This window comes from Vespula vulgaris, chromosome 19 (assembly GCF_905475345.1).
Source record: "Vespula vulgaris chromosome 19, iyVesVulg1.1, whole genome shotgun sequence".
Lineage (NCBI taxonomy): Eukaryota > Metazoa > Arthropoda > Insecta > Hymenoptera > Vespidae > Vespula > Vespula vulgaris.
The window spans coordinates 3,634,419-3,648,394 of NC_066604.1; the positions used below are offsets into that span (position 1 = coordinate 3,634,419).

At 46.5% G+C, this 13,976-nt stretch overlaps 1 protein-coding gene across 7 annotated transcripts in view; it reads left to right on the forward strand.

Moving 5' to 3' along the window:
- Positions 1–13,976, forward strand: part of LOC127070605 (mushroom body large-type Kenyon cell-specific protein 1) — a 72,873-nt gene that overhangs the window by 34,020 nt on the left and 24,877 nt on the right. For all 7 annotated transcript variants that reach the window (XM_051008788.1, XM_051008787.1, XM_051008789.1 and 4 more), the window contains one exon: positions 6,264–7,434. In XM_051008788.1, the coding sequence (XP_050864745.1) occupies positions 7,406–7,434 (29 nt within the window). In that variant the 5' untranslated portion in view covers positions 6,264–7,405. The remainder of the gene's footprint in view (positions 1–6,263; positions 7,435–13,976) is intronic.

Here is a 13,976-nt window from a genome sequence, read left to right on the forward strand (position 1 = left end):
AGCGAGAGAGAGAGAGAAAGGAAGGAAGGAAGGTAGGAGGTTCGGAGGGGGTTGGCAAAAGCTGTGCACTATGCTACCGGTGGTTTAGGGTGGCGAAAGGAGGATGCTAAAAGCACGGAGAAGGTGCGGGGAAGCACGGGGGATGCTCGTGGAACGAACTGTTGCTTCCCCGAGAGAAAGAGGGTGGAGGTGGTTGGGAGGAACGGAAGAAGGCCTGCTACTTCTATCGCAGGATTTTCGAGAGCCTCCAAACAGGATTTAAGCGTTTTCGAGCGACTCCGTTCTTCTATCGCCTCCACCGTTTCGACCAAGATCTCTTCGAAAAGGTGTATTTTTCTGCAACTTCGTACACCTCCAAGATCGTTTTGATTCTCCCTTTGACTCATTACTGTGTTCTTTTTTCTCTCTCTCTCTTTCTCTCTCTCTTTCTTATAACATACGAGAAAGTACGTTTTATATTTGATACGCGTTTCGTATTCGTTCTTTTTCTTACAGCTTTCCGGGTATAAATATAAAAAATAAATAAATATAGAATAAACGTAATCGTAAGGTCTTTCGATTCCTTTTTTTTGGGCGAATTCAACTAGGAATTCAAATACCTCGGATATAACTCTGTTAGATTTACTTAAAAAATCAATTACAATATATTACAGAAATAGGAAGAAGGAGAGAGACTTGGTAAATCTAACAGATTTATCTAAGAAACATAACAAATATTCATGAAGAGAAGTATTGCCTTTATATTTGCATCTTACGAGCATAACCTGCATTACTTTCTTTGTTTACATTGTACGATCGTAAACAAGGTAACGCTTTATGTAAATAATTTGTGAAATTCACGATGAAGTTTATGACGTGTAACGTCGTGGACAGTTTTACGACGATATCGGACTGTATTATTTTATACGCAATTGCTGCTGCTACTGCCGCTGCGGTAGCAGTAGCAGCCCCTTTTCTCCATGATTTTTACGAGAAATTTCTTAGTAAAAGACGAGCAAAGAGAGGACGACGGCGAGGAAGAGCAGCAGCGTAGAGGCGTCTCCCAAGCGTATTTTAAAAAGAAATAAAGAGAGTCTTTCTCGTTAGTCTCGCAGAGAATCGATAAAAATTGAGAACCAATCGAGAGGTGGCTCTCGCTGCACCGGTGACCCTCGTAGAGAAGAGAGATCGTGATTCGAGAAGAGGGTGCGAGACCGAAAAAGCAAGAAGCATATACGAGAAACGGCTTTGATTGGTGATGGATAGAAAAGGAGGAGAAGAGGAATGGAGAAGAGAAGAGAAGAGAAGAGAAGAGAAGAGAAGAGAAGAGAAGAGAAGAGAAGAGAAGAGAAGAGAAGAGCGGAGAGGAGAGGAGAGGAGAGAAGGGAATGGAGGATGCTGTGGTATACGCGAGACGTAAAAGGAAGGAAGAAGAGGGAGGAAGCACGTAAAACAAAGTAACGACGAAATGCACTTCCCCCTTGGCTCTCTCTCTCTCCGGCAGTACCCAGAGGGAAACGTCGAACGAAACGTTAAAAACTGGGAAGAGGAATGGACGAGAGGAGAAGGGTAGAGAAGGAGGAGGAGGAGGAGGAGGTGGAGGAGGAGGAGGAGGAGGAGGAGAAGGAGGTGGGCCCTGCGGAGGCTTGCGTGAACTAGAAAGAGAGAGAGAGGTGCGCGGACCAGCACCACCCTGGGAGAGTGCTGGGAGGGTGCCGGGAGGTTATGACAGCCGAGGTATTGAGCGGATCCTTCGTTAAAAAAACGAGAAGTACACCGCTGCTGCTGAGGCGCGTGGAAGGGAGACGGAGGACATTGCGCGAGCGACGAAGATAGAAAGAGAGAGAGAGAGAGAGAGAGAAAGAGGAGACGACGGCTGTTGCCGGCGCTGCTGCAAGTTGTAGGTAGTAGTAGGTAGTGGTAGTAGTGGTGGTAGTCGTGGTGGTGGAGCCGATGGTGGTGGTAGTGCCGATGCAAGTAGTGGGGAGACCAAGGAGGGTGAGAGTGCAGGGCTCCCTGGCTCGTTGCCTCGACTCCGGAGGTGGGTCCAAGGGGTGAGACCAAGTAACCGAATCCAACGCACCCTTGCCTCGCACCCACCGACTCCCCCACGAGCCGGAAAAAACCGAGTGCAACGACTCCCCCACTACTACGACTCTTTGCTCGCCCTCCAACTGCTCTTCCTGATTCTCTCCTTTCTTCTTTACCATCTTCCATCTCATTCTCGTTCACTCATCGGTCCCTTCCATCTTTGAGAAACCTTCCGACACCGGGCGTGTCGGAATCGAAGGACCTTTGCCTCTTTAAATCAAATGTACCGCGGCGAAAATGAGAAAGAGACGGATAGACGGACTGATTCGGAGAGGGACGGAGAGGGAGAGAGATCGAGCCTTTTGGAAAGACCAATCGTCCATTTGTACGATACGTTTCTTAAACAATTATTTGTATTATTTTCATACAAGTTGTTTGTTTCTTCTCTCTCCTTCTCTTTTTCTTGCCGATAAGAGACTCCTTATTACAAATTACCTTCTAATGGCCAACGAACACGGAGGATGCAACTGGTGAACGTGGACGGCGCATGTGGTCGCCCATAGAAATACTATTCGTCGAGTCATCCGAACTATCGATCTAGCAACGTAACCGTGACGCAACGAATCGCTCGAGAATTTCTACCAAGAGGATAAGACGTTAATGCTTTCTTCGATCTCATCGCATATTCTAACGTTCGAGCTTAGTTGGAGTCGGTCGAAAAGCAACAGGGCCAGGCCCCTCTTGGCGAACTTCCAAGTTGCTCGACTTCTCGCTATCTCAGATGAAAACGCGTCTCTCTCTCTCTCTCTCTCTCTCTCTCTGTATTTCACATAGAATCAACCGGTGTAATTCGAAGCGTTCTACCGTGACTTTCGATCGATATCTGAGAAAAGACCGATATTAGTTCGAAAATAAGGCGATATAGGTGGAATATTATCGCGATTTTTATTGTCGTAATTTTGATTGATATTTAGTCAAAAAGATCATACGATTTTCCACAAAATTGATTTCGTTTTGATCGATCGATATTACTCGCCGTTTTCGAAAAGTAAAGGGAGAAAAAGGAGGACGCGTAGGGCGGTGCTCCGAGAAGAAGAAAGAGCGTTTCTTCGTGGACGGAAATGCGAGCTGGACACGCGGAACGACGGAAAGCGAGCGAGATCGTGTTCGCGCGCGCGTAAATGTCCCTTCACGTACGTGTGTGCGTGCGCCTCCGCGAACTGCTCCCTGGATTCGCGTAATGGGAAAATCGATTAGGAGTCGAGTAAGTAAGGTGACTGTTCAAGGTGTGCGGATACGTTGCGTGGGAGGTTCTGCTCTTCGCCGTTCCTTCCTTTTTTTCGAAGAACTCGCTATTCGGCTGCAACGAACGGCTTTTCAAAATCATTTTCCGAAAAGGAACGAAAAGACGAGTCCGTCGATCGATTTCTCAAAAATTGTTCGTACTACGCAGAGAACGATTGAATAATTATCGCGTATCGAAGTCGGTTGACTTTTCGAAATAAAATCGAAATTTTATTTTGAAATTCTTTTTGCTTTCGAAACGGTCGACTTTGTAAAACTTTTTTGAGGTTTATAAGACACGATGGCGATAACTGGCCCACCCTATACGTGGATATATATACTTCGCTCGATTATCCGCAACGAAGGGCTCGCTTCTCGAATTACTTCTAGTAGGTATCGCATTAAACGTACGCACTCGAAGATGAACTCGCGTGAACACGTTGGTCGTGTAAGCTGCACGCTCGAGCAATGCTTGTGTACACACATATATACACGTAACTATATATATCCATCTACCACTGTGAGTTTCCACATACGAAACTTTCCTTTCTGTCTCTATATATTCTTCGTAAGTAAACTAGTAGAATAAGAGCAAACGAATCGTTTTATAGCGATGCTATTCTCTAATAGCATCGATCGAAACGTTGGTATGATTATAATATAGTCGCTTCTCGAAAGTATGGATAAGATACGGCATATAACTATGATTCTTTTCTTTCAAAGTTTACGCTTATTACACTCTCTTTTTTCTTTTTATCACCTTACCCTCCGCGTATACGTGAGGTCGTGAGGTCGTAAGAAAGTCCAGCGAGACGAATATGCAAAGCCATGGATGCAAAGTGGGCCAAGCATGTTATTAGTTTTAATTAATTGATTATATATTCAGCTTGCATCCAGAGCTGAATTACTTCTCCCTCTCCTCTCCCTCTTTACAAAGTTGCTCTCTAAGGAAAATTTTAACGATTATCCGAAAATCGATTTCTTTTTTATTTTTCTTTTTCTTTTCTTTCCTTTTTTCTTCCAACGAAACAGGAAAGTATTTCCTAAAGAATTTTCAATAAACATTTGTCATGGAGAAAAACGAACGATGGGGGATGATCATTGAAAGGGTTAAGCGAGGACGCAACCCGAGTAGTCCAGCTCGGCTTAAAGCTTTGGAGCTTTTCCCTCGAGCGAGAGGAAACCCGCCGAAGGTTCAATGACGCCGTCCTCGTCCTCCTCGTCGTCGTCGCCGTCGTTGGCGGCGGGCAACGATAGCGGCTCCTCCTCCATCACATATGCATGCGCCTCGTGGTGAATGCAGTAGAGCTCTGTAGAGTTACACCGAGCGCACCTAGAAAGGCACGCTCGCGTCCGCAGCTGTCGCTCTATGTGCCTTTCAAGATACTTACCCACGACGGATAACGTTCTTTTTATTTCGACAACAACAAAAATAAATATAATATAAAATAAGAGGAGTTTGGAAACTCCTTTTTACGGATTCGATATGGAAATGATATAGGAAACTTTCAACCGAACGTAGAAATATATCGATTATCAATGCCATTAAATATATAAAAGATTTATTTAATACCGTACTTTGATATAAAAGTGCGCACGGAACGTAACATTTTTAACATTTTTAACATTTTAACTTTGTCATTCAATGTTTAAAAAAAAGCTTAAGAACATGACCACTTCCGTATACTTTACGCACGGTTATTATCATCGGGAAGAATGGAAGATTCTTTGCATTTTCAAAACGAACGCATAAATATAAATAATTTAAACGATTTCTAAAACGAGCGACAATAGCGTATAACGTAAAGGATGAGAACGTTGACTACGAATTTTCTACATCGCGGCTGGTAAATATTTGCACGAGTTAAGCCGATACAAGGTCTCTCCGTCCACCGTTCTCCCTATTGGCTACTCCGAAAGTCTTCGTCTGTGTCTCCTCTTAGCAAAGCCATAGCGTCGAAAATAATGACACTAAAATTCGCTTTCCAGTCGGCACGGTAATAACGAGAGGGAGAGAGAGAGAAAGAGAGAGCGAGAGAGAAAGAAAGATAGAGAGTCAAGTTCATTGACCCGACGGAAGGCGTCGACCGACTTGGTTTTAATCGAACGTAAGAATATTACGTCGAAAGGAGCTTTCATCTAGTAACAAAAAGATGGATCACGAGTCCTAACAGTTCTAATCTCCGTAACATTAACCTATATTCGTATAATATCGAATCGAAGACTTTTTAAGACGTATAAAGTTTCGCTAAGATTCGGGAGTTAACTTTTCTCTCTCTCTCTCTCTCTCTCTCGCTCGAAGAGGTAAATTCGAGTAGGGCCAATTAGAAGATACGATTGGAAGGAGAGTAAAGGCGAGAAGGAAAACGCAGAAGCAACAGTAGTCGCGCGCGCGCGTTCACGAGAGAGAGTCGCCGAAGAGGCGACAGAGAGAAGGAGAAGGAAAGAGGCAGTGGGTGTGTAAGAGAGAAAGAGAGAGAAAGAGAAGGGGTAGGGCAAGTGGAAAGGACGAGGGTGTTAGCGGGGGCGGATGAAAGGACGCTTACCAGCTACTACCTATTGATCGCCAATTCTTTTTCTCTTGTTGCATATTAGGCGCACTCGGCCTCCTCTCTCTTTTCCTCGATGTGCCGTGTGCGAGCCCACACCTCTCTCCTTCCACTTCTTCCTCCTCCTCCTCTTTCTCTCCTCTTCCTACCTTTTTGGCCCTCACCCTTTCTACTTCGACTCGTGGCTGTAGAACGCGCGAATCCGCCCCTATAAACTCTATTTCTCTTTTCCTCCCTCTCTCTCTGTCTGACACTCTCTTTTATTTGGTAAAATAAAGAGATCGTGCCGAAAGCATCCCTACTTCTTTTTTCTCCGTTTCTTTTTGACGTTCGACGATGTTTCGTTCGAAATAGGTAGATTTATTAGCGATACGGGGGTTCGATTTAAAACGATAAAAAATGCAATGTCTTTTGTTTCAGGTTACAATCGGTAAGAGAGAAAGAGATAGTTGAAGAAGTCTGGTCGTTTCGGTGCAGGAAGAAGAAAGAGGAGAGAGGGAAAGTCGAGGGCGCAAGCGTGCACGTGCTCTTTGCGCGTTCCTATGCCCTAAGCAGTCTGTCCCACTATCAGAAGTGGCACCGAGGACGGAGGAAACGCGGAGGCTAGTCGTCCCTCCGTCGTGTCGGCCTCATCCCCTCCCCGGCTGCGCGGCACCCCTCCAGCCTGCACGGAGGACCACCGCCGCCGCCGCCGCCACCGTCGACGTCGAGCGTACAACGACGACGACGAAGACGACGAAGACGACGGAAACGATCAAGACAAGGACGACGACGACGACGACGACGACGACGACGACGACGACGACCACGACCACGACCACGACCACGACCACGACGCCGACGACGACGACGACGCCGACGACGACGACAACGACGACGACGACGACGACGCCGACGACGCCGACGACGACGCCGACGACGACGACGAGGACGAGAAAGACGGATCGTTTGTGACGTCGAAAGAGAAGCACGCGCTACTCCGCCGCGTGCCGCGTCGGCTGTTAGGGGAAGAAAGAGAAGGGGAAAGAGGAGAAGACGACGTACCGAGGAGGAGAAGGCAACGTTGGTGGTGGTGGTGGTGGTGGTGGTGGTGGTGGTGCAGTTGCTGCCGGACGTGAACGTGTCGGTGATAGTAGTAGTGGTGGTGCTGGTGGGGACGGCACCGAAAGGAAAGAGGTGCTGGAGGAGAACGACGGCGACGGAAAGGAGAAAGGGGAGGAGGAGGACGGTGGTGGTGGTGGCGGTGGTGGTGGTGTTGGTAGTGATAGTGGTGGTGGCGGTGGCGGCGGCGGCGGCGGCGGCGGCGGCGGCAGCGGCAACGACGACGGTGGTGGAGGAGGAAGAGGAAGAGGAGGAGGAGGAGGAGGAGAAGGTGGTAAAGGTGGAGGTGGCGAGGCTCGTGGCGGCGGCGAAGGAGACGCGGACGTCCACGCGGGTACACGAGGCAGGCACACCCGGCCGGCACGCACACCCATATTCTAAGATGTGATTTCAAAAATGGCGGATTGCCCCTATGCCCGCTGTATACAGGAACGCAGACACATCCGACGGGAGCTGCTGCGATGGACAAAGAATATGGTCTTCGTAGTCGGTGAGTAAAGCAGACACGAACAGCTGCTCGCCCTCTCGCGTGGGTGTGGTGCTGCTGTGTGGTGCTGCCGTACGTGTTTGTGTGTTGCGCGCGCGTCCATGAGAATGTGTATGTGGAGTACGGACCGGGAGGAGGGACACGCCGCTCCTGAGACCTGTTGCGAACCGAAATACCGAATCCTGCTAGACACACCGATACACCCCTTGAATCCGTGCGCTCAACAGGGTGATTCTCCGCGTGCTCCCTTTTTTCTTCCTTTTTCTTTGATTCCGTTCTAATTCTTCCCGGCGTTTCTCCCTTGGATTAGATCCGATAGAAATTTTGGAAAATTTCGAGCGACTCGACGAGGTCTGTTCGATCGAAGCGTTCGAATCGATTATTTTTTTTCCCCGTCGGTCCAACGAAATTGCCTCTCGTTGGGAATTGCAAAATGCGTTTGGAATTCCGAAAGAGTTGCGTGTCTTGACCACGGACAACGGATTCCAGCCGCCGCCCGAAAGTGCTTTCTTTTCTTCTTTTTCTTACAGCCTGTCCTCCCCTGCTTCCTCTTTCTTTCTCGACACACCCCACCAAGGAGACCCTATCTCTTCCCCACCCTCGTAACCGGTTCGACGAAGGGAGAGTTTCGTCGGTCGCAGAAGGCGTGTGGAGACGCGCGTGTCGGTGTTGCTTGGGCTCGTAGTCGTCGTCCTCCTCGTCGTTACGCTTCTTTTTCCTGACCTCTCGCTCCCTCTCTCTTCCTCCCTCCCACCCTCCCTCCCTCTCTCTCTCTCTCTCTACCATCCCCATCTCGTTGGAAGTGTGTCCTCTCCCTCCCTCGCGTCTCTTTTACTTTTTTCTTCGTTCGGGAACGCAGCTGCCGCTTCGGTGGTCGAGAAATTTTCGCGGATTCCTCCCTTCTACTTTCGACTCTCCTTCTTTTGTTCCACGAAGATTCCAAAAGGGTGGTTCGCGGCGTTCCGCGAGTCGGCGTGTATGTGTCCCTCTCTCGGTAACATCCCCTCCGACTTCCTTTCCACGATCTTCGAAGATCGACCAGTGCGCGTTCGGGAAGTCTGACGGAAGGTGTCGCGAAAGAAACGAGACATTGGTGTATCGGAGGAACGTGACATTGATAACTTAGTACACCCAAAGTTATCTCTGTCTTTGTCTAAATCTGCGTGTCCTAGGGAACACTTGTCGGTGGTGTTTTTTTCCAAATTCCCACCGATCTCGACGCGATCACGCGCGCTCTAATCCACCTCGTTCGAACGTTTGCACGTAACTCGAGAGAGAGGGAGAGAGAGTATGGAACTGGACGTAACGATGGACAACCGATCGCAACAATGTCCTCGTCCTCTTCGATTCGTGTGTCGAAGAAGATCAACGAGAGACGACAACGCGTTTCTAGTCTTGCCAGAACGTCTACTCGTTCGTCGAGTTTAACATCATGTCGATCGGCTATCGACTGAACGTCGAGAAAACGCGGAAGACGAAGATAGAGAACGTGTCATCGGCTGTACAGACTCTGCGTAGAGAATAGGTACGAGGGACATTGCGAAGCTACAGTTTGTTTTCTCTAAGCGCTCTAAACGCGTGGTATCCGTCTGGCACGTGCCGCGCGATTAGAACCGGCTATTGACCGTTCTGTCCCGTTTCGTTCGGAAAAAGTATAAATTTTTCTATTCGTTTATCAATACTCCAATCGTTATGATAAATTAATTGCGATTGAAGTTCATTGGTATTTCGTTCGTTTGAGATTATTCGAAGGTAAATGATAAAACGTTCGATGGGTGCAGTTGGCACTGATCGTTAAAAGCCACATAAAAAAGAATGTCGAGTGGATAGGAAGGAGAAGGCAGAGGAAGAGAAAGAGGAAGAGGAGAAAAAGGAGAGGGTAAAACGGGGAATGGGTGGGTAAGGAGAAAACCGAGGAGGAAACAGCGCGGGAAGTAACAATAAAAATTCGTGGGCATTCGTGTTTCGTCGCCGAGCTAGAGAGTGGAACGAGGGAGTCTCGTGGAGGTGGTGGATAAGGGAAGGAAGAGGAGAGATAGAGGGAAGTGGTGGATGGAAGTAGGGGGTGCGTAATGAAACGATATTGAGTAGCCATGGTGGGGAGGAGGCTTGTGAAAAGGGGTGGGGATCGTCTTCTCGCCCTCTCCGTCGATTGACCTCGCTTCGACGACGACGATGACGACGACGACGACGACGACGACGACGACGACGACGACGACGACGACGACGACGACGCCGATGAAGGAGGATAGTAGGGGGAGGCGAATCAGGGGCGGACATCGAAGAGTGCAACGGTGGGGACCGAACTAACCTCTACCACCCTTAAAAGTTCGAGGGAGGGAGAAGTTAAATTGACGAAAATGACGAGACGGCACCTCTCCGTCCCTCGCCTTCCCATTTCCTCCTCCTCGTCCTCCACCTCCTCCTTCCCATCCTCTCCTTCTCTCTTTTCTTCCATCTATCTCATTTCTTTCTCCCTTTTTACAACGATGCACCAGCGATGCCTCGAAAAGTTCGAATCGATGCTTCGACGTCATCGGAGCAACAAGGATTCGTGATAATCGTTCCGCCGGAACAAGTTTCTCTGGTATATCGTCTACCTATCGGTTCGTTCGTTCGATTTCGATAGCTAACGTGCGATCGATAGAGACTGACGTTTTCCTTCGTGCTGAAGTGGATAGGATAAACTCCTGATTAATTTCGTATCTGTGATTCATGAGCCTCAGAAAATAAGATCTCTTGCGCTTCAAATTATTGATTGATCGGATACGATCGAAGAAAGAAAACAAAAGTAATTACGACTATTTAGATTTTTAGTTAGAAGTTTTTTTTTTTTTGTTGATTCGTAAAGGAATGTTACTCCAAGTATTAGTTCGAAGGGGGAAAAAAACGAAAAAGATCCGTCTCGATGACGTGTGATAAAATTGACGTTACTGTCGCTAGTAATGAATTTCGTTATACGCTTATGCAATGATCGCTCGCTTATCAACGTAATTAGCTTACCGTTCGTTATCGCTAGCGGGTGCTAATTACGCATTAATTTTCTAAATTATTGAAAGTGTAACTTGTAAAATAGCAATTGTCAAGCGATGTGCCACGTTCTCATTTATTTGTTGATAATTCTTTTGGCGATTATGTGTTTGTTCGCTCCTCTTAAAAGTGATAATTTTTATACTGCTATATTTAACCGCGTACGAATTTTTAAATTAATTAGATAAATAAACGAAAGAGAGATTCTACGTCGAAAATTTATTACGTTCTTTTTGAAATACGCTTTTTTTCATCCGACGGTCACATTTTCTTTGATTCAAAGTTTCGATTCTCGTCAGTGCGTCGTAATAATGAGATTAGCGGCCGACTGATACTCTACGCGCGCGTTCATGCTATCCAGTGCACGTGCGCTCGCGTATGCGTCCTATACATATATACACACGTACACGCGCATATCATACATATATATACACGTACACGTTGACTGCACTTGCATAGGTGGGAGAGAGAAGGAGAAGCTCGGTAACGATTACACGTGGATGGGTTGATCGCTCTTTCTCTCTTCCTCTCCTTCGTCCTCCTCTCTCTCTCTCTCTCTCTTTCATCCATCTCTAGCTCTTTAACAGCGTTAAGCCGCAAAAGTTTATATAATTAAACCATGCGTATAAATATTTGCAAGAATGTGGTTTTCGTCTATATTCGTGGCATTTCATCGTCCATTTTATATCATCGTCTTTGTATACATACATATTTATATATATATATACACACATCTGCGCGCGTGTGTCGTTTTTGTCTGTAAAATTGGAGCAAGCAGTTTCACCGAAGAAGCAAGTATCTCTCTTTGTTCTCGCGACGAGTATGCAGCTTTACGTGCATCTCTTTGGGGTCCAGTCTCGTACGAAATATTTGCACGTGTCCGCTCTTACTCTCGCACTTATTGTATGTTGGCTGTATTTTCTCTCTCTTTCTCTCTTGGTCTTTCGGTGTATGAGTACGCTGCAGAGGCCTTTGTTAAGAGCGACGTTGCATACGTTAATCTCTGGTAGCCTCTCTTCCCGCGGGTAATCCTAGACGTCGGACCGACGATAAATGGGTCACCAGACGACGACTGTATCGTCAGTCTGGCATCCGATTACCGCTCACATCGCTTACCAAGCGTGAACACGACGAAAATCTTACCTCCCCCACTTCTCTCTCGCGGCTTCCTTTTCAAGATTCGCGTTTCTTTCAACGAAAGTAGCTCGACCAACTTTGCTTGCGTTTCTTATAAATGACGCTCTTTTGATTTTTTTACCAAACGTCTTTCCATAGCTTCGAGCAAGCCTGACTAAAACCTCGCCTATTTCTTACGAGCATTAGTAAAAGAAGAATCACTGCGTTCGAGTCCAAAAAGTCGATTGAAGTCGAGAGAGAAAGAGGAGGAAGAAAGAAACAAAAGGAAGAAAGAGAGCGATCGATGATCGATGAAACGTTTTTCATTTGCAACTGCATGTGTTTGCGCGTGTCCGCCGCGAAGCAGTAAAAAAAGAAATCGTTAACCTATTGGCTTATTTAGAGACACGTTGCAGCGTACTTGTGACCTTAACCAACTCCGGGCGAATAGCTTTGAACGCGAGCGTCGTGATTATTGGGTTCCGCGATTGATAATACTCCTCTCTCGTTGGTACCGTAGCATTTGCCGCCAAGTAGCACACGGAGAGTCTCTTTGATGGCTTCAAAGACGGTTCTCTGCAATCACCAGCAAATGTTACGGGAATCCTTTCTTCGTTTGCATTATCTTACGTCAGCGTCAGGAATCGAACAGAGAAAGAGAATGAGACACAGAGAAAGATAGATAGATAGAGACAGACAAACAGAGATAAAGGTATAGAGAGAGAGAGAGAGAGAGAGAGCACAATCAAAGTATTTGTTGCATACACCGGATCCTTTCAGATCAATTTGCGAATCGATCTTTCCTTTTCTTTCTTTATTTCTCCAATCTTCGCCTTTTGTCTCTTTCTCGAAATTCATGTTTATTTTAAACTCAGGTAGCGCAAGTACTTAGTTATTTCTAATTTGGTATTCGACTTTTGCTAGAATCGAATCGAATCGAATCGGATCGAATCGAATCGAATTCATGTCGGTACAGGTGTTAAGAGGAGTCTTTTGATTTAGATCCGTTCGTTTCTGATCGTCGTTATTCATGGTAACGCGGGAATCCTCGCGGATTCAACGATGACACCGCGACGACGCGTATGGAAGCGTTAATTCGACCGGTTGCGTCTCGAAATTCTATAGCTCTGCTATATACCATACACGATTACTGTATGTACATGGATATAGGTTTACATGTGTCTATGTGTACGCAATGTTCACTGCTTTGGAATTGTCCTCGCAAGAATATCGAAGCTATTTGTCGCGTTTCTCTCTCTCTCTCTCTCTCTCCCTTTTTCGATACGAGCGATAATCCGTTTGTTGAAATTGTTTCAAATTTGCTTTTCTTTCACATGTAAGTATAGAAATCTTTTATCTTGTATCTAGAGAAAGATAGAGTTTATCCGTTGGGATTATTATTTCATTTCGTGACGTCGTTCCATTAGTTTCGAACCAAAGCGTGATCTTCGAGGTCGTTATACTGCTGCTACTACTACTATCATCCTCCGAGAGCGAAGAGAGAGAGAGAGAGAGAGGAAAGAATAGATTGAAGAAGAGCAAAAGAGCTTGGAAATGTGCGAAAGAGAGGGAAACAAGAGGAACGGAACAAGTTGCTAGCGTACTACGTGCGAGCTTGAAAAACGGACGATGTTAAGAGAAAGAGAGAAAGGGTGAAGGGGACAAGGAGAAGAGAAGAGAGAATGGAGTAGAATGGTTCGCGAGGTCAGCCCACGTTCGTACATATTCTCACGTAGATCTCTGTCTATACGAAGACCAACACAAGCGACGAATACACTTTGACGAACGTTGTTGAAGGAAAAGAAGGAGTTGCTCGATAATACATCGGCTGGCTCACGGTCGTTACTACGAAAGGGGACACAAAGAGCACGGGACCAGAAAATTCGCCAGCTGGAACTCCGGTTAACCAGAACCCCGTGCACTTTGCGACGTTCTTTTTCAACCTTTACCTGTATCTACTCTCTCTCTCCCCCCCTTACTATTACAGCTTTTTTCGCTTTCCCTCGTCGTGCCAAAAATGTCTCTTCGAATGAATTTCTTCCTTTGAACGATATTCATTTTTCCAAACGTCGTTTCATGATCGAGTTATTTCAAATTTTGTCAAGATCGATTTTCCCTTTCATCTCGATTTATCTTCGACAACGATTTTGCAGTACCTCGTTTGCGGTTAATTCGCGAAGCACGCAAAGTATCGCGTTTCTCAAACAAACCGCCCACTTGTCGTTTACGTTGCGCGCAAACGCGAATCCAGCTTTGTACTCGTGCGTAGTAATAGTTACAATGGATCGTGCAAACGTTAGGAAGTTTGCGTCGCGCGCCTCGATCCAATTTCGCTTCTCGTTGTATGAGCTTAGTCGTACACTGATTCGACTTTGACTTTGTAAAAATGGAAATGTCCT